Source organism: Manacus candei, unplaced genomic scaffold (genome assembly GCF_025592945.1).
Source record: "Manacus candei isolate 608988 ecotype Guabito, Panama unplaced genomic scaffold, ASM2559294v1 h1tg000153l, whole genome shotgun sequence".
In the NCBI taxonomy this organism is placed as follows: domain Eukaryota; kingdom Metazoa; phylum Chordata; class Aves; order Passeriformes; family Pipridae; genus Manacus; species Manacus candei.
In genome coordinates this window covers 1,037,869-1,060,463 of record NW_026138201.1, presented here as the reverse complement: position 1 = coordinate 1,060,463, position 22,595 = coordinate 1,037,869, and the positions used below count along the sequence as shown (strand labels likewise).

The window sequence follows — 22,595 nt, the reverse complement described above, 5'->3', positions numbered from 1 at the left end:
TGCACTTCACTGCAACACTTCTGAAGGTCAAAAAAAAGAAGAAGGCCTCCCATTCATGGTGCAGAGACAAACCACATGCAGGACATGACTATTACTATTTTTTTAAATCAGTCAGACCTTGCCCGGCACAGAATTCCCCATTTCCACTGGAGCTACTAAATGGCAGCAGTGCAAAGAGCCTCCTGCTGACAGAGCAGCCAGGACAGGGAATGAACCCTCTGCTGCCACACTGCACAAGCAGCACCCTGACCCAGTCCTCCCTCACACACAGAATCACAGAACACCCCTGAAATTAAGTAGTTGCTCATGCAGAGATCCACCAGAGTAACAAGATAAATTGTTTGTTTTGAAGAAAACTGACATCTAGCACACAGGGGGAGAGTGAGCATTAAAGCCCCAGCTTCCTGCAGACCTGGTACCCTTCAGCAGAGCCATTCTTCTCATAACTACTTTAGATAACCATAAGTAACTTTTAAAACAAAAGGATACTGAGTCCTGTGTAAGTCAGACGTGGCTTTTACAACTGCAGGTCTCTCCCACAGCCATATGCTGCATTTTTGGACTGTTTGTAACCTCTTCTCCAGTGCCCTGTAACAGTCAGCCCTGTCCCACAGTGCTAGAAGCAGATGTTGAAGCAGATGTTGAAGTCAACATATCAATTTTGGATCAGAGTGATCCAAGGTCTGGGATTGAAAGCAGGTCCTGATCCAAACAAAAAGAACACATGGTGGCAGCTACTCTAGATAACATGGGTTAAAACACAGGTTTTGATTAGACAAATTAAGGAAAAAGAGGGAAGGTTTTTACTGACAACCAGTTTGAGCTGCACAGAATCTGCATTAAACATTATCACTTCAGCTTGTTTTATAATGTGCAGTTCTTTATTAGCTAAGCTGGTCCAGTCCTGCTGATGGGCAGTATCTTTGCTACTACAGGCAGAACTCACGACCTGAAAATCACCTTTGTGTTTATCTGTGAGCACGCCAACAGACAGATTTATTGACTGAATTGTTTTTAAACACATGAAAAGCAGTTTGGACGTTGACATTTGTGAGTTTCCTGCCTCACACAACTGTGATGTGATTGGATTTATACTACAAAACTATATTCTGAGTCAGGCTCCATTTTTTTTATCTTGGTGGTTGTTTCCTGCTGAGTAACTAAAATTCAAAGGAAGAGTTCCACAAGGCATTAAACTGTAATACAAACAAACTCATGAGGTTTTCTCTTTAGAGAGTTCAGAACTGGTTCAAAGCCAGTTGAAGTAAATGTTTTTGTCACCAACTTTAACCAGCTCTGGATCAAGCAGCTCTGCTACTTACTCTCTCATGACCTGGGAGTCTACATTTGAACCCTCTTCTGTCCCATAGGGTGAAAATCAGGGAATTCAGAGAACTTGCAGCTGAGAGTGTGCCCTACCCCACAACACCTGGAAGAGTGTGGCATCTGGGAAAGGGGAGGGTCTCTGCTGCTCAAGTTTCTCTCAAATGGACCAATATAAAGGAGAGAGATAAGGTTTAAACACATTTAGGAATTGTGGGCTCCAACCTTCAGAAAGATGCTCAAGGCTGTGAAAAGCCCCACCTTCAGAGAGGAACTGGCTCTTGTGTGGAGCTCTCCTTTACCCACCCTGCAAACCTTCTCGGGAACCCGGCCTGGGATCCCCTCCCACAGCCCCGTGCCAGCAAGTGTAGCTGGCAGCAGGTCCCTCACCTCCACCATCATCATCTCTGAAGAACTCCTCGCTGTCGTTGGCCGAGTGGGACTTTTTCATCTCTGCAATCCTGGTCCGGGGCACTTTCCTCTTGAGGGACGGCGAGAAGAACGACGGGCGGTTGTTGCGCTCTGGGGTCGGGGGGGTGCTGAAAGAGGTCACCTGAGAGGGGAGGACAAACAAAGGCTTGCTTTTCCCTCCGTGAGCCACGCGTGTAAAAAATCAAAGTGTCACCTGAAGAGTCACCTCAGCTCCAAGATGCCCATCAGGAGGAAAAATATTTTGATACATCATCGCCCTCAGCTGCCGTGCGAATAATGGCCACTTTTCCCAAGAGTTTACAGTCATGAAGAAACAAAATCAACCACCTGGGCAGCAAGAATGTCAATCTTACTTTTGCATGTTGAAATTGAGGAGACTCATTATGCTAAGAACATATTGTATTGGACACACTCCAGTGGTGCACCTTCATTTCTCTGGCAAGCACAAGGCTGTAGTTTCCCTGCTGAGAGGGCTGTCCCACAGGATCCCTGTGGAATGTCACAGTGTCCCCAGGGAGCTGGGTCACAAGGCCATTACTGAGCCCAACGTGCTGAGGCAGAAGCACAGTCAATGTACAACTGTGTGTGTGTCATGTTTCTATACAGGATTGGAGAAAACTAAACTGAGACGCCCCTGTTGATTTGATTAGTCCAAGTGATGGCAAATACAGGGACAGAAGTGTCTGTGGTGAAACACAGGGACAAAACTATCAAGAAACCCTTCCTTCAGAGCAGTAGTTGCCCTTGAATAATCCACAATTAAGGCCAAGCACATCTATTTTGGAGAGAGCTGAAATGCATGGCTGATGTACTGGCTTTGACAACAATATTTTAATAGTTTCATTTCAAGCGGAAAAACAAAATAGGGATAGCTACTTTGCTAATGGATGCAAGGAACTTCTATCTCATCCTTCCTTCTTCATGCAGCCAATTTAACAACCCAGAACTCTCCCTGAGATGGCACCTGATACTGCCCCTATCTGTCCCCATAAATACATGGAGTGAGGATGGCAGCCAAACCAGGCTGATGTTACACAGCAGAAACACTCCACATTGTCCCTCTATCACTAATTTAAAAGAAAAAGAAAAAAAAGGTATTGTAACACCCAACTGACTCTCTCCCTAGTGTACTTCATTGCTAATTTGTGCTCGTCTCTGCTTTTAATTCTGGGGCCATTTCATATCACAGCTGGAGGGGGAAAACCAGAAACAGACCCATCACCATTAAAACCATTATCAAAAAGCAATGACAACACAGTATCAAACCCAATTTGATGTTTTCCAGTTCACACTGGCAGCCTTGGAGACAAAAAGATCATGTCACCTCTCCAGGCCTGATTCCTCCAGGCTGTATTTGTATGGTAGAGAACAGGGGCCAAATCAGCATCTACAGTCTGATTCTACTGGCATTTTACTGCACTTGCACTAAAATTAAGCATACATATGAATATGATACTGCATCTAGATCCATACTGCATCTAGATCCATACTCTTTATAGGTCTCACACTGGCAGCATTCCTCAGTGCCAAACTCTAACAGCACCATCCATTTCCAGTGAGGTTTAGCAAGCAACCTACATAACACACAGATCCCATGTTCCTAGGTAAATCCCATCTCGTACAGAAACGGAATCTATTATTTCCATGGAAAACAGGCAGAATCAGTTTCCCTGGCATCAAGACTGCTGTTGTTTCAACAAAGCACTCCTCCAGAAGTATGAATCATCCAGTCATCTCTGTATCCAGCATTCGCTCAGGAGAAACTGTGCTAAAAACCCATCTCCTGTACTGAGTGTGTTCAAAACACACCCAGGCAAACCTCAGTTCAGAACCTCGCTGTGAGCTAAGCCCAGCTCCAGCCCCTCTGCTGCCTTTGGAACAAAGCCTGTTCATGCTCCACCTCCAGTCAGCATTTCTGCCTGCTGCTTACCCTCTCGTGCACTGGGGAGTCTGGGTTTGAATCCTCCTCTGTCCCATAGGGGGAGGTGTCCCCCGTGGAGACCCTGCTCACGGCCATCTCGGCGTGCCCCTTCCCCTGTGGGCCCTTCATCCGCACGAACTCCATGGTGCTGTATTTGTAGAAGCCAAAGGACATCCTCTGGGCCATCTTCGCTGCCACGCTCACCTGCAACACACAGCACAGGGGAGGAAAACATGCAGTACCAGCCCTGCAACTGGAAAACAGCAGTTATCCAAGAACAAGTCAAAACCATAGTGGACAGTGATTCTTAAGAAGCACTTAAGCCAAAATCTGAAGTGATTTTACAGAGCCAAACACAGGCTCTGAGAAGAACCGACTCCCTCAGCTACGCAAAAGGCAGAGTTACCAATGGCACAGTGAGATAAACCAGAAGGTTTTTATCCAGACCCACACTCTGAGCACAAGCAGGGACGTGCACACCTCACTGCAGCCTGTGCTGGGACACCTGCTAGAGTCCAAAAAGCAACAGACACACGCATGAGATGCCCTGAGCCAGCAAAGCACACGGCATGACCCTTTGTGGCAAGTCACTTCAGACAGCTGTGTGCCCACACTGTCGAGGCCAAAGAACCAGCCCCATGCACAGCCCTGACCTTCAGCACCTTCAAACCCCCTCAGCTGGCCCAGGGGCTCAACTTCCAGTTACCACAACTGAACTGGAAACTCAACTGAGAACCGAAAAAAGGAACAGACCAATATGAAAACAGTCAAGGTTTGGCCAAGTCAACTAAGTCAGACTTATCTGACAGTTTAAGCAGTTTATGGTAAGTTCCAGCAGTTTATGAAAGACTGAGATGCCCATTATGGAGCATGACTCATATTGTACTGAGAATTACAGAACTGTAGAATAGTTTAGGTTAGAAAATACCTTTAAGATCAAGTCCAATCCTTGACCAAACAAGGCCAAGCCCACCACTAAACCATGTCCTTAAGTGTCACATGTCTGTAAATCCGTGCAGGGCTGGTGACTCCACCACTTCCCTGGGCAGCTGTGCCAGGGCTGGACAGCTGTTTTGGTCAAGACATTTGTCCTAATATCCAATCTAAACCTCCCCTGAAACAACTGAAATCAAGTAACCTTCAAAAGCATAGAGAGGTTACTTCTGTAGCCTCTGTAAAGTTCCGTAAAAAGAATGATCCAATTTCAAGTTTTGCCTGTGGCTGTAGTGGAGTATTTGAAGAGCCAACAATTTTACTCCATCTAACAAAACAGTGTCAAGCAGTGTGCTGTCAGTCAGGACATTGCTGGGATATGAGGTGCCTTTACCACATCAAACCTTGTCTTTCCATGGCAGGGCTTTCTTCTCCTTGTGTCTTCAGTGATTCTGCATTCCCACGTATTTTAATAACCCACCTGATGATTCTGTGAGGCCACAAGGTGACAGTGGGAAAGAAATAATTCTTCTTTCATGTTCTCTCAAACTGCTAGAGGAGTATAACTGCTCACATTTAAAAGAGGGAGAAGGGAAATTATTCAGGACCTCTCCTGACAAGGGTAGAAACAAAGGGAAATGAATTTTACAGTCACAGCAGATATTGTGGGAATTCTTTTCGTTTCTGAAGATCTCTCAGGATTGTCTTCATAACAAACCATTTGACAAGTTTACTGACTCTTGATTTCAGTACTAAGTACTGAAGTTGAAGCTGAAAATGCTGGCATTTCATGTTTCTGCAGGAAAGCAAAGAAAGCTTCTTTCTGTGGCAGTGAGACCACAGTGGTCTTTTGAAAACAGCCATGAGCACAAAACAGAATGGAGAAAAATATGCTTTACATAAAGCAAGGTAGTCACCAGAGTTTCAGATGTCCCAGGAAGTCATACCTTCTCTGAAGTAACTAGAAACATCTATGACCTTTCAAGAAAATGAAGGGGCTCCCAGAAAACTGTTGTTCAGGTCCATTCCTGTGTCATGCTCCTGACTACTGATCACCTTCACTCCTTTTGGAGTCTGAGTCAAAAGCAGTAGCTTTCAGGTAACTCTCAAAGCCAGAGGACTGATACACCTGATCTAACAGGACAAAAAGCTGAGAGCCTCAGCCACAGAGACAATCTGGTCAGAGCACCACTGCTGCAAAGGGCAGTGTCCTTCAGAAGCTCCTTACCCTGTTGTCATAGACCTTCTTGAGAGCTTCATAGCGGATGGACCCCTGGAAAATCACCCCTTGGAAGGTGTTGCTTTTGTCACTGGCCACCAGCTCCACACAGACCATCTCTCCTTCTCCCACGGTCATGTCACTGAAAACCTGCCAGAGATCCAAGAGGAAACACTTGGAGGCAAACTGCAGTTGTTCCAATGGAAACACATTCAGATTCCCATGGCTGTCCTCAGGCCCAGGGCAGCTTCAGTAACCCTTCAACCAGCCACGAACATTTGTTGGGAAGGTACAAGAAACCAGCTAATCAGACATAAGACCAGAATAGGACAAAACTTTGCTGCTGCTGCAACAAGGAACTCACCTCTTCAAAGCTGTCAATCATGAAGAATATATTGGGGTAGCTGATCTTGGACTCCTCTCCTTTACTGTCCATGGGGTGCTTGCTCGGAGATGCAAACACTTGCTGAGGAAGACACAGGACAAACACCTCTTCTCAGTTAGGTGTGCTCAGGGATGGACACCCTGAACACAAGGCAAGGAACACCAAAACACCTCAGCCCAGCCCTGCTCACTTACACAAGAGGTGCTGGACATCCTGCAAAAGCAAAGCTGGGCTGGTTTCTGCCCACGGCCAGATCTGCAATAATGACCCTTGAGAAATCCTTGGATTTTCACAGGCAGGTTATCAAACACTGCTGGCTCCACAGTAAATGTCCCCGTGTGGAGCTGACCTCTCACCCTCCTGAGGCACAGCTGAGGCATCCCACGTCATCCCAGAGAAAACCACCCCCAGCTGCCCTCAGGTCACTGCAGTGCACTGCCAAGAGCACACACACACACCAGTTAGGGTGGAGCAGCTGACCCAGCTCCCTCCATTTCAGGCCATTTCATTGTTACTGCTGGCTCAGTGCCTCGCCAGGACCAACCTCCCCCAGCAATGGGAAGTGTGGCCCTCAGGAGGACAAGCACTGGGTTTCTCATCCCCATCTTCTGCTCCTGCTCCTTTCTCTATCCGCTGAGCTTCCTCCTGCACACTTCTCCCTCTGGAGCAGTTCCCGAATTCCTCTGGTGACTTCACACCACAAAATGTATTTAAATAGCTGAAGGCTTTAAATTTTATCATTCCAGCAAGATTAACAAGTAGGTAAGGAGGGAGAAAGAATTCATAGCAAGCAGCTTTCTTTGCTTTCACCCCTGTTCAAACAGAGCTTGGAATCAAAGAGCTCTGTCAAATCTTAGCCCACTGTGGACGTGCTGAAAGCTCTGGATCTGCCCGGGCTGACAGGCTTGTGACACTCTTGCTGCAAACCATTCAACACAAAACATAACTACAGACAGGATATTACATCATGACAGGGGTGCTTTGCCTTTTTTGTACTTATGAAGCCTACATGTACATTTAAATATAGATTATTAAAAAGTAAGGTTGCTTCAAGACCAGAAACATCATTAGAAAGTAATAAGACTCCCCAAAAAATGATACTTGCACCAATAATTTACAAGCAGTCCCACAGCAGGAGCCTCTAGGAGTGAGGAACAAAAAACCTCCTCCTCATTCTGCTCACATGCAGTGAGGGGACATCCCTCACCCTCTTCCTCATAGTTTTCAAATCTGCAAATTTTATTTACAGATTTTTCTCAAAAAAATTTTGCAGAAGTTAACTGAGGGTGAAACTTGGATTAGTAAAAACTGAAAATAAGCAATGAGAAATAACTGGTTTACATCAGCAGTGCAGTATGGTGTCTCAACAGCACCAGAAAAAGGAAATTATGTGCCTAACCAATGCAAATTACAGAGACAATAATCAGCAGCACTAGTTTTGTAGGCAAAATAAAAGTTCTTTTAAAATGGTAAAACAAAATTAAGGGATTAAAGAGCACTGGTTTATTTCTGTAAAGCCACACAAGCAGCTGCATGAGCTAAGGGAATGGAAATGCCTGGGAAAAACAGCCTTTGAAAGGCAACAGCAGCCTTTTAAACAATCTCTGCTAACTAGAAGTTGTTGCCAGGTCTGCTGGAAACTGAGTGAAGAAGCCTCAGGTTTCTTGTTCCTATCCCCTCCATGCTTGTTATTCAGTCTCCTCCACTGTGCTAAACCCTGGATTGACTGCACACAAGCAAGTGATTAAAGCCTTTGGTGTGGAGATGGAAGGAATGAGCAGTTTAAGAGAGAAACTGAGAATCTCATAAAATAAGGAGATACATCGGTAACCAGTAAATTCTCCAGTTTAACAGCTCTACATCACAAATTTATCCTGAAGGCTCATTCAAACTAAAGCTAAACCCAATTTTAGGTTTAGCCTCAGCCTGGGGAACAGCTGGGCACACTCCCCCCTCCCCAGCCCCACCTTCCCTCTCCCCCCAAATCCAGCAGGCAACGATACACACCCTGAGAGCATGCAGGAACCTTCCCAATTTTGGGAGAGGGGCTATAAAGGACATTTACATCTCCCATTTAGACGAGTGGCAAGAAATGTCACCACACAAGGACCGGAGATGCCTCACAAGGACACATCTGTCAGAGCACAGCCTGAGAACCACTCCCCGAGTTTTGGAGCAGTTGTTAGGATTAGGTAATCCTGGCTGCCAAGCTCTGATCCACAGCCACAGAAGGGGAAGCTCACCTGAGACTTCTTTCTGTGGATGTGAATGTCTCCTCCGTCGGAGCGCGTGCACACAGCACAGGTCACCACATAGTCCAGCTGAAACAGGGCACCAGGGAGAGAAACTCAGGGTTAGGGCTGGCAAAACAAAACCTTCGTGTGCAGGAAGCAGAACACATGCTGTCTTCAGTCTTTTTCGGCTGTCTAAAAACCAAGACATTTTGGTGTTGCCATTTTCTCTGCAACACCGAACCTCCTGCGATTTTCAAGGCTGTGTTTGTTCATCAACCCAGTGACACTGCAATCTCTGCTGCACAAGCCCTGGGTAAGGACACTCCTGCCAATATTAACCCAGTGACACTGCAATCTCTGCTGCACAAGCCCTGGGTAAGGACACTCCTGCCAATATTAACCCAGTGACACTGCAATCTCTGCTGCACAAGCCCTGGGTAAGGACACTCCTGCCAATGTTGTTTAGCACCAGGTTCCTGTCAGCTGGGGGAATGACCAGCACCCCCCCCCCCAAGCACACTAAGGTAGAAATGGAAAAGATCTCCCTCCAAAATGGGAAAAGGAGACACAGTAATGAACACAAGAGAGATGTTAGAGAGGTCAGAAAACATTGACACAGCCTGGCAGCAACCTGAAAAACCTTGTAAGGACCCAGTGCCACAGCTCTGGACTGCAAAGCCCAGCTGTAACAGCATCTCTGAACTCCGGGTGTGGCAAATGGATCCTGGTTTTATTGAGCATCAAATAAAGGCAGAAGCTGCTCTCTGCAGAGAAGTTCTGCAATGAGACTTCTGGGAGGAAGGAGGGAGAATGAAAACAATTTGTTTTCCAGGATGTGTGCAATGTCTCCCATTCTGAGATCATAATCAGCAAACTTTTAAGGGATCTCAAGTGACTAAAGTAATGTTCAGCTTCCCTAAGCACCAAAATAACACACACAATAACCAAACAACTTACGAGTTAATTAAAGAAATAACTTGTGCCTCATGTTTCCACCACCAGAAAAAGAGTTTTATTTAAGTTCTGATGTCAAGAGCAGCAAAGCCTCAGTCTAACATATGACACTGTATTTCCACTTAGCAGTCCCCTCCCCTCTTAGCTGCACCACCATTGTGGACTCTAATGGAAATGTCACTTGTCCAACAGTCCCTTTCCCTCTCAAAAACCATTAAACTGGACAAAGCCTTTCTTTTGTAAAACTCTGTGACAGAACATAAAACTCAGCCCAGCCTCAATGCTTGCAGCTCAGGTTTTTTGAGGAAAATCATCAACATCTCAGTTTATGTTCATTTAGATTCTGAAAGGCAAAACTGAAGCCAGTGTTTCCTTCTGTCCTCCAGGAGTGTTCAAATCCTCCAAGCGAGAGGAAAGGGGACAGCTCAAAGCCTACCCCCAACCCTCTGCAGCACAAACAGCCCATGAGAACGAGGTAAGCATCACTGTTACCTTCTGCAGGATGAGGTTCAAGTAGACACTCTCTTCCCAGTCAATGTCAGGGTCTCCCAGGCCAGGAAGCTTCTTAGAATCTCTCCGGTAAACTTCCACTTCAACCTGCTAAGGAAACGTCACCTCTCCTTGAGAACTGTTACTTAAGAGGCACCTATTTGCAAGCACAAAACTGACACCAGAAGCTGCATGTTGTGGAGCTTCCCAGTTTTCCACCAGGATCGGATTTTGCTGACTGTGCAAGGCTTTGTGTGGAACTGAACTGGGGAAACGTGGGATGTGCAGGAGAACAGGGGAGAAAGGCAGGTCTGTGCAGGAGAACCTCAGCTTTGGACAGCAGCTTCATTTATTCCTTCTAGCAGGTTTTAACAAAAATGAAAGTAATAAAACCATGGATGCACAGGGAGTGTCTTCAGGGCTGAGCGAGAAACAGCCCCGCAGACACCAAGGTCATCCCGAGCTTTCCTCTTGGGATTATGGCTACTGAAATTCTCATGGGCAGAAACTGCAGAGGACAACGAGAAAAACACCCTCCAAAACAGAATTCCGACTCCCCTTTCCTGGATACCGTTAATTATTCAGGAGTTGCACCTGATCCTCCTGGAACACGCTCTGGAGCCCACGGAAAGGCAGCAAAATGCCCGGTAGCCATGGCAACTCCACACCCACCGTGGCTGTAAAGCTGAAACAAAGCCCACTGCAGCAGAGGCTGTACACTCTGCAAGAGGCCAAGTGCAGCTATGGACAAGCCCATCCATTTCGAAACATTTACTTCACTATTAATCCCTTGAATTCTGTGCCCACAGCCACTCTGCATAACCCACAGGCAAACCAAGAGAGAAAGAGCAGTAAATGATCTGAAAAGATGATTAATTTCTGGTGTCTCTGCACTGAGCAAAACAGCAAGAAGATGTCTCAGACTCCACGGGGTTCATGGGTGGCTACCAACAAACACGCTTCTAAAGAGAAATGCAAACAAGCATTTTGTCACACTCATCTGTAAATGGGAGACACATTCAGGTCAATAATCCCCACTGGGTTCCAAGAGTAGCTGCAATATTTCCCATCCTGAAGAAGCCAAGTTAGTTAAAGTTTTGCAACAGAAGAACTGGTGAGAAAGAGAACAGGATGGGAAAGCACATTTTGCAACATCTATTGCACATATTTAGGGCTTAAAATAGCAGCAACCACCTCACGTGAGCGGGGATTACTGAGCGGTGAAGTTCAAAAGTCAGGCCCCATTTATCCCTAACGAGACAAGAGTAAGAGGCACACAGGGCCATCTGTACCGTCAGCTGGCAGCTAGAAACAGCAGCTTCCTCCATCTGCAAAGACAGAAAACTCTCTCCTGTATCCAGAAAACTGCTCGGCCCCCTCATCTGAGGGCACACACCAAACACGGGTTTGTTGGATCCTGCACGGCCTTGAGACTCTGTTTTCTCACTGAATTTTCACTCTCTTTCTTCATTATTACATAGGTTTATCATTAAAAAAATGAGGGGAAGCAAAAATGTGCAAATCCTAAATCACAGAGGGTGTGGGAACTGTTTGCAATACCCAGTGTGCCTTCTGCTGAATCCAGCCAGCATAATTTGGGATGGCACGTTACATGCACAACAGCACACACAGACATGGGAGAAAGAACATTGCAGCATGGCAGTAAATCAGAGTGTTGCAAACCATCCCTGTTGAATGCAGAAATGCATACACCGGGTTACTGACCAGAAAATGGGGCAAAACACCCTGACACACAGACTAGACATTAAAGTTTTAATTACTGGTGTTATTAGAGACACGGTTATGCTATTCCAGAGCTCCAAGTCAACTGCATATTGATTTCAACGTGGAAGCCAGACATTCCCAGACCTCTCACAATCAGGCTGAGCTGGCTGCCACCCACAGATCAAACACACTAAGTGCTCTGCTCAACTCGTGGCCTGATGAGGCTCTCAGGGAGCTCCAAGCAGCCACTTCTGCCTTTTCCAGGGTGCAAGCCCAGCCCAGCAGTGCTCTTCTGCCCCTCAGCTCCCCAGTGCCTCAGACAGATATGCTGCATTTCTGATGCTGAATTATTCATTATAATTCATCACATGGGAAAACTGGGGCTGGGCTTCTTCACCTCCCAGCAAAGTTGCTCTGTGTGGCAGAGAACAGAGCTCCTTCTCAGCCACCTGAGTCAGTGCAATTCATATTAAATTCACTTCTGATTCCAGCCTTCTTGTCACCCTCTCTGACTGCTTAAGATGAGTTCTTCAGAGGCTGGAAGAAATATAAAGCAACTCATTAAAAATGCCCCTGCAGCCCACACCCCTTCCTGAGCCTGGAGTGTACTGACTGTGACACCACTGTGACAAGACATTTCAGCTGCACACCTGCTTTGCCTCAGACTGGAATTCACTCTGGAAATAGGGCAGGAGATGAGAGCATCACCACCCTGAGTGCTGTTAGCCTGCCAGGCGTGTCTCAAGCACAGTCCAGCTCCCAGACAGCTGGATCCAGTTCTGTGTGGGAAGGAGATGTTCCTGTCACACCAGGGACAGCATCCTTGCCTTGGCTTTTGCCAAGCAGTCTGCCAGAGCACACAGAGGAAATGGAAATGGCCTTGAGGATCTCAAGGGTCTCTTCCAACTTGATGATTCTCTTCTATGATTCTTTAAGTGCACCATGGGCAGAGGCTCTGGGGTAGCAGCTCCTTTATGTTCACACATTTAGCAAAGTAACACAGGGATTTCTGGAAAAGAGAACTGCCAAAGGCCAAATGCTTGCACTGAAGATGTTGCTCTCCTTGCAGAAAATCAGAGTATCAACCTGGTAACACCAGGGTTCCTTTTTCACTGTCCCTGCTGTGCAGGAGCCACTGCTCAGCTCCCTGCAACACCTCCCTGAACTCAGCCCAGAGGAAGGGCTGGGGCACAACAGCTGGCTCTGCACTGGCCTGCACACGCTGCCATCATTGCCTGTACCCACTTACCACCCACGAATGAGGAGAGAATTTATTTGGCCAAAAAGATGCAGGTTTTGGCCATTTGTTTCTCTGCTGCATTCAGGTGGTGGTGTGGCACTGCCGTGGATTTAGCTGTGGAAATGGACTGGTGTCCCCCCACAGCCAGTGTGTGTTGTGTCACAGGTCCAGAGGCACAGGAACATGCAAACCATGGCTCCTGTTCAGTTCTGGTTCTGAAGCTGCAGTCACAACATCAGCAGCTTAAGCTTTTTGGGGACTTAACAGCCCGAATGACTATCCCATGGATTTGGCAGCAACTCTACTCCTCCACATTCACAGGGTGCTGAAGGAAACAGGACCTACTCCAAAATCCAGGCAAGCTCAGAACATATACCAAGGGTGTCTTAAATTTATCTTTTTTTATTGCTTTGCCCTATAAATCCAGCACCCTTTTCAGATGAGCAGGCATGATGAAAGGCTGAATACAACCCAGCCCTGCTGGCCTATCGCTGAAGCTTTACCTTCATTTCCCAGCTGTGACACCACATACTTGCATTTTCCACAGTCTCAGGGCAAAGTAAAGCTGCTCTCTACAGAAAGATCAGCAGCTTGCAGCTGTAACAAAGCATAATCCTTTAAAAACTCCAAAGAAAGAGCCAGAAACATTCCACCTTGACCTAACATCACTTGAAAATCAGAATCCCAAGTCCAACCATGCTAACCTTTCAAAGTTGTAGGTTTAGGTAATGCCCAGGACACTCTGAAAGTGTGAGGATCAGACCTCACATTTTCCAGCAGGTCACATCAGCTGACGTGTGAGGCAGCAGCAAAGGGCTTTTTGCATCTTGACTTCGTAAACAGCAACAACTCAAAGGGATTCCACCTCACAAAAGCCTACAAAATCCCTTAACCTTGGGGAAAGCTATGCTCCACAGTGCCCTGGCCTGCACAGAACCTGACACAGGGGGTCTGTGTTTTGTTTAAAGGCACTGAGAGAAGGAGTCTCCTCAAAACTTGGCAAGAAAAACAGCAAGAGCGTTACTGCGACATGCCAAGGAAACACGGAGCTGAAGCCCTTCTCTGGGATCCAAGAGTGTGCAATGGATACAGGCCAGAGCTGGAGATGGCAGTTCTGCACTGGCATTCACAAATTAGGAGCTTAATTGCTGCTTCACCCATACATGCTCAGTTTAGAAATTGGTGGGATGGAAAAGAGAAGCAAATGGAAAGTCACTTGGAGCAGTGGGTCTGCAAAGCAGAGAATTTAAAAGGCCTTTTAAAATGAAATTTAGGATGTTAGAAGTTCACCATCAGCACCTACTGGCACACCAAATGGTACCAAATCATAATTTATTGCTTCAAGCTGTTGTGACTAAGTTGAATCCAAAGCCCTTCTCATTCAGTCTTAAAACTGAACAGAACCTCTAATCTCAATCCTACCAGGTTTTTCCCTGCCTATCCTCTACTGCACTTCAGCTTCAAGTCAAATGTTACTGCTGACACTCTTCAGCTCCAGTAAGCACAGAAAAAAACCTGTGGAACTGGAACTGCTTTAAGTCCCACAGGACAAAACCTGAAAACCCTGGATGAATGGATATTTGTTTCCCAGTGACACAGCCCATCACACCAGGGCATGCAGATGATGTGAACACACCACGTGAGTGTGTCCTCCAGGGAACAAACACCACCACTGTCAGCACTCACACAAACAGCCAGAGCACTCTGGTGGGTGGCAGGGAGGACCACAGTTCTATTTGGCTGCTACAGGTACCAGTCTCTAGCTCCCTCCCCTTTGATGACATGACTTTTGCTATTTTGACACCATCTTTCAAGAAAGAACGTCCAAAACTACAAAGTAAAATAAAAACCCATGCAGTCATAATTCAAAGAGTAAGAGTAGTTTTTTGGTGTCTTACTGCACTGGACAGGCTCAAAAATCAGGTAAAAGAGGAGTTGGAACTGCAAAGCAGTCAGCTAAAATCAAACAGGAGCAAGGCTGCACAAGTACCAAAGAGTCACCAACCATGAAGTTTCACAAAGAACCTGAAGTACTTCAAAGCCACAGGAGAGGTTCAATTCTCAGAGGTCAAGCAAAATGCCAGCAGCCAAGGGGGAGTTACAAAATGCTGTGTGTTCTGCAAGGCCCACTCCCCAGCCCAGCTGCCACAGCAAGCAGCTCACTAATGCTGATTTTGCAGTAACTACCACTTATGAAACCTCCTCACAAACAAAAATTATTTATGGTGCTTTTAGGAGGCTTAAATAAAGCTCTGAGAGCAAATGCAAGGCTTTACATCCCTGAATCCTCTCCACAAGAGGTTCAAACACTTTAAGCTGATGAATGTGTTAAACAGAGATTGATCAGGGGCCTGTGAATGGATTTGCCTTGCTTCTGTTTTCCCCACCTAAGATGAAAACTGGCATGGAATGCTGAGCAGTTTCTCAGATCTCCAGAGGGGAAATACCTGTGCAGTAGCTCGAGGGTACCTGATTACATGCTTGTAAGGAACAGTAGTTTTTTAGGAGGGCATGTTGTCCTCAGTGTAGATGATGAGAATACAGTATTTTCTCCACTGTTTGTCACTGCTGCATCCCAGCTCCAGGAGGCTGTTTGTACTCTGCTACTGAGTACCCAACAGGTGGTAATTCCTGATACTCTGGCATCAGGCAGGGTTCTTCTAGGAATACCACAGCGACCATCTTCCTCCTCCTTTGTCCTCCCTTTCTACAGATTCACACTTCAAATTTACAAAGCATCACCGTCAAAAAGCAAAATCAAGCCAACTCCCCCAAAAAGCAAGCAAACTTTGTGATTTCCTCAGGCCTGTGACAGTGCAGGTCCCTCACAGGCTGCTGGTGTTCACAGCACCAACCACAGCATCTCCTCCTCAGGCGGTTTTGCACAACACCGCGCGCTGGGCAGAGCTGGAGGCTCCTTAGCCTTGGTTTGTAGTTCTTCGGATGTTTCAGGCACTCCACAGCACCAAATCCCACGCCAGGCTAAGCCTCCCACGTTCAAAGACGTCCCTGCTCACCTTTTTGCCGTCCGTGCTCTCCCCGCCGGAGTAGGACAGCTTCCTGCGGACGTAGAAGAGCATGTCGTCCTGCCGGGGGGCCCACTTCTCCATGAAGTACGTGGAGAACATCCACGTCCAGAACACAATTCGGTCATCTTTGAAACACCCTGGGAGGCACAAAAGGAAGGAGAGATAAGAGCTGTGGAATCAGCAGGTCCCCCTTGGCTGTGCTTAACACGCCCCCCGAAGTGTTTGCCGCACGCGGTGCAGCCAAGCTCAGCTGTAAGTTCCCAACCAGGAACAGAACTCAGCTCTTCCTCGAGGAAATGATGAATTCCCAAGTCTTAAATCCCCTTGAAACTTGTGAGTTACACAAGAAAAAGCAGGAGGAGAATGGGAAAAACGGGATGAGGGAGAGGCAACAAAGCCTCTTGTTCAAGGAGACAAATGACATCAGCAATAGCACCACGCTTGGCATCTCCCCAGGAAAAGGAGGCACAGGAGAGCTGACACCTCATTTGGTGAAACTCTTCAAAGCACTTAACTGCAGTGAAACAGCAAAGGGTGCTACACCTCTTCTGTGCACTAATGTTCACGAATTGTTAAAGGTAAGAGGAGAAGTGTCACTCAGCACGTCTTCCCATTCCACTCTGTGTGCGTTATTTGCCCAGCAAATCTTTCTTCCAATCTTTAATTACTGTGGTGGGCAGGAGATTTGACTTGCAAATTTTTTAGCAGACAAAAGGGTGACTGAAAGCAAAATATTAGGTCTCTCCAACTAAATCAAAATGTAATGTTGAAAACAAAATGAAATCCCACTGATGGACTGTACACAGAATATGTTAATCAACATCAAGCAGGGTGGTATTTGAAAATATGTATATGGTTGATTATATTAAAAAAAAAAAACAAGTGAAAAGGCTGAGGGAGAACAGCAAAGGGCCGAAGTAGTCAGTTCCCAGTGCAGGTTAATTCCAAGCCAGGCTGCAATTGCTTTATTTGCATGGCTGCAGTGAAGCAATTGCAATTACTTAAGGCAGCAGAGAACATAATGTGCAATCCCGAATAAAATCTCCGCTAAACACCTGAGTACTGAAGTGCTATCTGTTTTTTCCAGCAGAGAAATGGAATCAAACACTGGACAGGGTCAGGTACAGGACACTGGGCATCTGAACCATGAGACCCCCTCCTTTGGGCACAGGTGAACAGGACTGCACAGCACCTGAGAGCCCACCAGGCAAGGGTGGATTCCAGCGTGTTCAGACTCCCAAAACCAGGCTGGGAAAGGACAGGATTATCACTGGTCAGTATAGTCACTAATGGGTTAAAAGACACTTATTAAATCCCACGGGGCTTGAGCACCTGGATTCCCAGCCTTAATTACATGAGAGGCAGAGAGGAAAGAGGGAAAGAGGATTGCCCCAAGTTCACGTGAAGTTCTGAGAACACCGAAGGAAAAACAAACAAACAAAAAGAATGTACATTCTGTAAGACCCATCTCTGAAAGCGCTCTGGTGTTCAGAGGTACAGTGCTTTGGGTTTATTTCATACACAAGGGAACAAAATAACTCTAGTTAAGCCACTCCTAAATTTATAATGCAAAAATCAAGATCTAACCCCAGCATTACAAATGAGGGTTAAACCACTCCTAGATTTTGACAGTACCTGCAAAACTCTGGGAAGCTGCCCACGAGCTGCTGACACATCAGGTGTGTTTTAGGCCATGAAGCACAGGAGTGAACATGCTCACCTGAGCTACTCACAGGTGGTTATAGCAGAGAACCCACATATGCTGGGGAAAGCAGGGCCAACTGATCCCAGGGATTCAGCCTTGGTCTGAACACAAAACCTGGGGACAGGAGTGCTGCAGCAGTGAAGCTACTCCAGCACTGCAGCACAATGCAGGGGAAAAAACCCTGGGAGCCCTGAGAGCCACACGGGCTGTTTGTCAATCCCAAGCCCAGCTGAGGAGAGGCACGGCTCCCCTCCAAGCCTCAGGGATACTTGCAGACGCTGCTGTAATTAAAAGCAGCCCGAGGATGCTCTGACTGTTGTGACTGCAGTGGCTGAAGGACTTGTCTTGGAGCCAAAAAGAGCCAAATCACAGCAAAGCAGCTGCTTTTATTCAGTTCTAGCAGAAGCAGAGAGGATGTGCAACAGCACAGGAGGAGAACCAGCCTTAAAAATCTACTATGAAATAGCATTAGCTTGGAAAGGAGACAACCACCTTTTTATTTGTAACTAGAACTTCTTAAAACTTGAGAGGGGGTAAAAATCTATTCCAATTTGAAGCCTTAAACTGTCAGATCCATTATGTCCACTCAGGAATGCCTCCAACTATTAGATCCCCACATTACAGTGATTTTGATGGTTTACAGCATCTCACTGGAAACCTTTCAGCTTTTCCAAGAAGAAACTTGGAAACACCCACAGTTGAGAGCACGCAGCAAGTCAGCTTCCTGAAAACACTCCTCCCCTAGCTAATCCTACTTCTAATGGAATAAAACAGAATTAAGAGTTCAGACTATAAATCTTAATTCACCAAAAGTTGATTATATAATTATGAGACCTTTGTCATGAATAAATCCTAATTACCACAATTTACTGTAATTATTCATTTACATGAATTTTATCCTCATTAGAAGCAAATTTATGCCAACTGCTATGTAATAAATGTCTTTCTTTTACCTATTAGATTTCTATACTGAGCATTCATTTCGGGGAATGACTCTCCAGATCCATGTAAGAAGTTGTGATTTTTTTTTTTTTAATTAATGCTTTCCAAAAAAAAAATCAGTGGATAAAGAGAAGTGTCAGGATATTATTTTGCTTCAAAGCAATAGAAGAAAAGATTTCCCGTTCAGTGCATAATCATTTTTTCAGCACGCACCACTCAGAGCTCAGAGGAACAGTAATTTCAGCTAGACAAGGTTTCCTCCTATGCTTTTATTCCTCCAGCCTGCTACTCTTCACTGGGAAACATCATAAAACCCATTTCATCCAATGCTGCCACAGTGCAAGTGTGATCATCTGTGAAATGAGCATCCTTAGATGTTTAGGGGTTAATTAAATGCTTATGAAGGTCTTTACAGCCCCAGCATGGAGAGGAAACAGAGTTCTAAGCAATTCACACTGTACTTCATTTTTGTTTTGAGTTCAGCCAAGAGTTCTGCAAGGACAATATGAGAAGTGCTTCACCCAGATTAAAGCTACCTTTGATGTTATAAAGCTGTAATTATGACTGCATAAAATCAGGATGGATGTTCCCTGTCCAGTGAATAGTTGCCAGCCAACCAGATCTTCAGAAATCCAAGGTTCAGGCTCCTTCCCATCCCTGCAGGGACACCATTCAGCACCTTCACTCTGACCTTACAGGGGCAGGACTTGGAGGAGCTTTCAGAGGGGCACTGGCAGCCCCCAGCTGGAAGGCAGGTAACCCAGAGGGAAGGGCTGAGCACCCAGAGCACAGCCCTGCAGCTCATTCCTCTCTCCAAAATCCTGGGGCTGGGAAAGGAGCAGCTTTTGCAAGCACACAAGGCCTAAATCTGTCAGAAAACACAACATACACTCCCAACGTAAGTTCTTCTGGCAGAACTCTTGCTGGAAAAGGAAGGCAGGCATCATGGTCACAGCAGGGACAGGGGTGAGACAGATGCCACAGATTAAACACCCAACTCTGCTGCAGACACAACCCTCCTCCCCACCCTGAAGTGAACTGTACTCCTACCCCACGAGTGTGGCATGCACACACTCCATGCAATACAAAGAAGACTCAGTATCATCCCAGCCAGAAAAACTTGAGTTCTCTAGCTCATATGCTTATCCAGGAAACAGCTGGAGCTGAGCCAAGAAATCCATAAAAGGGTGTGGAACCTGGCTGCAAGCAAGCAAGGACTGATTTCAAGGAAATGCACACCTGCACACAGGGCTCTGTGCAGGCACAAATTCAGGAATTCATCCCACTGGGTCTGTCACATCTCCCCAGCTTTGGGGCTGGACACCAGACAAGTGGTCTGGAGAGGATGACAATGGCAAGAAGCTCCCCACCCTCTCCTAATTAAGGTGAGGAAGCACTCAGCCCCCCTTCCTACACTTCAGTCTGGGAAGATGAGCTGCTTCCCCCTCTCCCCAGCAGCTTCAGAGCCTGAAGAAGCCCATGGAGGTGAGGAGAAAAGAGAGCAGCAGAAATCTGGCTACCACAAAGTAGCTAAATTCAGAGAAACGAGAACTGCAAAGTATGAAACCAAAGAAGCAATATGTCAAATTCTTTCTGTGTGACCCCTTACCTAGTGAAATGCTGTTACAGGGCACTCCTGATGAGGCAATCCCTTGGAGAACATTTTCCTTTTAATTCCAAGGGATACAAATCCAGCATGTAAGAACTGCCCACACTGGAGAAGGGCAGGGAGGAGCAGAGTGTGTCACCCTTCTCCCCAGTTCCCTCACAGCTCCCAGTGCTTCTGTCCCAGAGACCTGAGCACGTGGCAGCTCCCACTGGAGCTCTGTTTTATTCACCTGCTCATCACCTCCTTGGACCCACATAAACCTTCACAACCTCCAGTTCCTTCCGACCACAAACCCCACAGCTTTTACCACACATTAGGTGGTTTGTTTGGTTTGTGAGTTTTTTGGGGGGGTTGGGTTTTTTTTGCCTATCAATTTCCAACTTTAAGCAATGGCTTTATTCACAGACACAGTGAGCAGCTACTGCCCACACACTGCATTCACACCACCCACCTCACAAGCATCTCTGGCACACAACATCCCTTTTCCAGGCTGGGAAGGCCTAGTCTACCAGTTAAGCATCCCCTGAACAGAACCCATCCCCACAGCACCTCCACTGCCCTCCTCTGAGCCTTCTCAAGTCTATACTACTAAAGATGAGTACACACCATGGAAACTTTCGTGGCAAAACACTGATTTCCATCCTTTCCCTCAGAGTTTTTAACACCTGATGTCCTCTTTCAGCTGCACTGAACAGAGGAATGATTACAGCTCCCAAAGCAGGTGATACCAACTTGCTCTGTGAAGATGATGATTGTAAATCAGCCAAACCCAGTGGCAGAAACATGCCTTTACACAGAACTGTTTCCTCTTCTTCCCTGCTTTTCAAATCTTTTCACTGCAGAGCTCTAGCACAACTCAAAGGACTAATCCACCCTTGTGCAGAGCCAGGACAACACTCCAGATTTCCAATGTGCTTGTGCACAAGTGGACACATGACAGGACTAGAGGAGGGTACTCCAGAGCCTCCACAGGCAACACTTCAAACACAGCCATGGTTTGAATTACCAAAGTCCATCCCAGAGCTCTTTGCTCTGGATGCCAAAATTCCACATGCAGGAAAGCTCAATATTTAATATGTTCTGGTTTTCCATGATTAGATTTATAGAAAAACCACTTCATCAGCAATGGAAACAATTCACCCACCTGAGGAAGACCCTCCAAACTGGAGAGCAATCAACCAACACACGTTTCTCAGTCGCCTCCTTACACCTAAGATCCTGTTCAGCTGTTTCTGAATCCAAACCACCCTTTTCCACTGTTTCCTGATTTATTCAATGTCACCCAGGAGAGAAGGGGTTCACACAAGTTCCCCTGAGCGTGGCTTTAGGCACATCTGCAAAGTACAGTGCAAGGAGAACAACACACAGCACAAGGACAAGTTATGCTACGGACCCAACTGCTTTTTCTAGGTCAAACTGAGCACCTCCTTATCCAGAAAACAGCTGAAAACCAGGAGAACAAGCCCCATGAAGAGCTGTTACCTTGTGAGAGGTCAAATACTATGGTTATCAAGCATCCTCTTGTAGTTTTGGTTTTCTCCTTCCTATTTTTGTACTAAACTAAGGTCTTCTGCCCAGTACTCATCTCACCACTCAAGACACCAATGACACATCTTACCTGCATCCTCAGCTGCTTTCTAGAGTGCCTCTGGTCACCTCAGAAAACCCCTGGAACACTTTGATTTCTGCTTTCTGAACTTCACACATCATCTGCCACTTTGATCACCGTTCCCACATTTGTTTTCCCTGGGTTTTCCCTCACTGAGAGCAGCACAGAACGACCTTGCAGAGGTCCAGCACAAGTTCATGTATTATTCAAGTCCAATTCCTCAAAACATTTTTGTTGAAGACAGGTGAAGAGAACAACTCAGCTGACCCTGCAGCTCTTGCTGAGGTTTACACCCCAGCCTTGCAGTGCCAGATATCAGTGCTGGAACGTATCTGATGCTGCTGCAAAGTGCAAAGGACACACACAGCTGAGCAGGATTTTGAAAGGCCACTAAAAGAGACAGGGAATAACTGGACAAGCCTGAGTTTGAACAGCAGCCACACGGTTTGGCTGGGGCTTCAGAGCTTCCTCAAATTAGGACCCTTTGATTCCCTGCATCCTGGGGGAAAAACCCCCCAACCTTGCCTGTTACTTCATTTCATGCAGGCAATGAGGATGTTGAAGGAAACCAACTGTTCCCTCACACAGAAGCACCAAGAAGTCTCAGTGGACTTTGGGCACTGTGGTTTTATCCTTTATTTCCTTTGGGATGGTTTCTGTGTTACTCAGAAGTGGAAGGGGGGACAGACCTTACTTTCTCTGATCCACATTTGTTTCAGTTCTCTGTTTCCATTTGCACTTGCTCTTCTCCAACTGCAGGAAATTGCTGCATAGCATCACTGCTGAGAACACAGTCTCCTCTAGGAAAAGAATTGTAAAATGTGTTCCTGAAGTTCACATCTCTTC

At 46.4% G+C, this 22,595-nt stretch overlaps 1 protein-coding gene across 4 annotated transcripts in view; it reads right to left on the bottom strand.

The window, feature by feature from the left end:
* Positions 1–22,595, bottom strand: part of KIAA0930 (KIAA0930 ortholog) — a 40,711-nt gene that overhangs the window by 6,768 nt on the left and 11,348 nt on the right. For 3 of the 4 annotated variants that reach the window (XR_007900776.1, XM_051772601.1, XM_051772599.1), the window contains exons 2-8: positions 15,873–16,021; positions 9,894–10,001; positions 8,457–8,534; positions 6,193–6,294; positions 5,838–5,978; positions 3,686–3,880; positions 1,714–1,876 (exon numbers count right to left, since the gene is read on the bottom strand). Coding sequence is in view for 3 of the 4 variants with exons in the window: in XM_051772601.1 (XP_051628561.1) it covers positions 1,714–1,876; positions 3,686–3,880; positions 5,838–5,978; positions 6,193–6,294; positions 8,457–8,534; positions 9,894–10,001; positions 15,873–16,021 (936 nt within the window). In the remaining variant the exon portion in view is untranslated. The remainder of the gene's footprint in view (positions 1–1,713; positions 1,877–3,685; positions 3,881–5,837; positions 5,979–6,192; positions 6,295–8,456; positions 8,535–9,893; positions 10,002–15,872; positions 16,022–22,595) is intronic. The other variant, XM_051772600.1, reaches the window with a different exon arrangement.